Raw genomic sequence first — 2,421 nt, 5'->3', positions numbered from 1 at the left:
ATATATATATATATAAAGTAGTATTTTAAAAAAAATTTAATTGACTACAAGGCTACAAAAATTTATAATCAATTAAAATATTGATTAAGAAAATAGAATAAAAATTATTAAATTAAATTCAAATGATGTTTTAATATAAATAATAATTTTTAAATCTTGCTCAAACCCTTATTGTCTTATGACTACATGATTAGGGTTGTTCAAATGACTCTTTGTTCGTGAACAGCTCGTACGAGCCGAACACGAACACACTTTTTGAGCTTGAAATATAAACGAGCCGAACACGAGCGAGCTTACACCCCTATTTTTAACAGAGAAAATGTTAGTATTTTAAGAACACGAAACCCATTGCTGTCTATGGACTGGTTCAGCTTGTGCGTCATTTCTGATAATCACAGTATCACTCTCAGCAATATTCTTTGACCATACAATTCTGCCAAATAATACTAATGATTGGCAGAGTAAAAAATGATTAACATCAGATTAAAGTAAATTTTGTGAGTTCTGTCAAAATTAGTTACTTTAATATGCTGAATAGAAAAAAAATTTAGTAATTTCAGAAGAAAAAAATATATTTTTCAAATCTCTTCCAATTTTTATAAAAAAAGAAGTACATCTTCCCACTAGTGGTGTAAACGAATTGAACACGAATGAACAGAGTTTGTGTTCGTGTTCAGTTCGTTTGAAATTTAGTTTGTCTGAAATAAGTTCGTGTTCGAAATTGTTCATGAAGTCACTATTCGTGTTCGTTTCTGAACGAACAAGCCGAACACGAGCTGTTTGCGAACGATGTGCAAGTTTGACATCCCTAATATTAATATATATAAATAATATCTTATATTAATATATAGTATATTAATATATTATTATTATTAATTTATTATGTATTATAATTTATAAAATTTAATTTTTTAAAATATCATAAAATTTTTATATATAATTATTTTAAATTATTTTATATTTCGAACAATAACGATTCGAACACGAACGAACGCATCACTATTCGTGTTTGTGTTTGGTTCGTTTAACTAACCGAACGAAAAAAATTTGTTCACGTTCGTCTCGTTTACTTATCAAACGAATCGAATACGAACTAATTGATGAACCGAACACGAATTGTTCGCGAACCACGTGCTTTTTTGAGAGCTCTACTTCCCACTAAACGTTAAGAATCTATTTTTAATTAAAGAGAAATTGAAGACAGATTAGCAACTCCAAGCCAAATTTATGGCAGTGGCTATCCATTTTTTTCATTTCTATTTATTTATAACTATTTAAATGCTAGTATCAAGTGGCTCCAGCTCTTTCGACCTTCCTAATGAGCTAAATTTAAACCAAAAGTTTCCACTAGAGATCCATTGTGATAATAATGCATGCTATCAACAACTAATTATGGAAAAATTTCTGATGTTCATATTAAAAAAGAGTTTTTTTTTTTTCTTTTTAAGCGGCCATTATATATATTAAATTTCAGAGCACAGAGAACCACAAATTCAGCAAAAGACAGCATCCTTTCATAATCAAAACATCAAACAGAACACAGCCAATGATTAACAAAATAAAACAAAACAAAAACTCAATTATTAACATCACAGATCCAGATCTCTCTTCTCTTCTATAAACAAAACATGGGGTTTCCCCCTCCACAATCCCAACACAAATTTCCACCTCCTCCTCCTTCATCTTCCCCATCTCACATCCACCGATGCCTTTTTCCATATACACTACTCTTCTATCAGTAACCACACTCCCTCTTCTCTTCCTCTCCTGCCTCTCCATTGACGACCAAGGCCTTGCTCTGCTTCAATGGAGGAATACCCTCACCTTCTCCTCAGAAGAACTCAGGTCATGGAAGTCAACAGATTCCAATCCCTGCAAATGGTATGGAGTCCTCTGCAACTCAAACTCCCAAGTCATAAGCCTCAAACTCAATTCGTTGAATCTCCAAGGCGAATTGCCTTCCAGTTTCCAATCACTTAATTCTCTCAAGACTCTGGTCATCTCAGGCACAAATATCACCGGCCAAATCCCAAAATCTTTCGGTGATTTCCAACAACTAAGCTTGCTCGATCTTAGCAGGAACCAAATATCCGGCGAAATTCCGGCCGAGCTCTGCAGGCTCGCAAAGCTTGAATCTTTAGCTCTAAATTCCAATTCTCTCGTCGGAGTTATCCCTCTCGATCTCGGCAATCTCTCCATGCTCACTTATCTCACTCTGTTCGACAATTATCTCAGCGGCGAGATTCCAAGCTGCATAGGGAAATTGACAAAACTTGAAGTTTTCCGTGCCGGGGGGAACGAGAATCTCAGAGGCCCATTGCCGCCGGAGATTGGAAATTGTAGCAATCTAGTGATGATTGGCCTCGCCGAGACTGGTATTTCCGGCAACCTACCGCCGACGATTGGATTGCTTACGAGAAT

General features: G+C 34.9%; 1 protein-coding gene across 1 annotated transcript in view; it reads left to right on the top strand.

The window, feature by feature from the left end:
• The first annotated feature begins 1,603 nt into the window (after window positions 1-1,603).
• Window positions 1,604-2,421, top strand: part of LOC110027019 (probable LRR receptor-like serine/threonine-protein kinase At4g26540) — a 4,618-nt gene continuing 3,800 nt past the window's right edge. The window contains exon 1 of the mRNA XM_020728277.1: window positions 1,604-2,414. Within this exon, the coding sequence (XP_020583936.1) occupies window positions 1,706-2,414 (709 nt within the window). The 5' untranslated portion in view covers window positions 1,604-1,705. The remainder of the gene's footprint in view (window positions 2,415-2,421) is intronic.

The sequence above is a fragment of the Phalaenopsis equestris genome, unplaced genomic scaffold (assembly GCF_001263595.1).
Source record: "Phalaenopsis equestris unplaced genomic scaffold, ASM126359v1 Scaffold000411, whole genome shotgun sequence".
NCBI lineage: Eukaryota > Viridiplantae > Streptophyta > Magnoliopsida > Asparagales > Orchidaceae > Phalaenopsis > Phalaenopsis equestris.
Note: the sequence above shows the minus strand (reverse complement) of the source record. Positions and strands in the feature narration are given on the sequence as shown.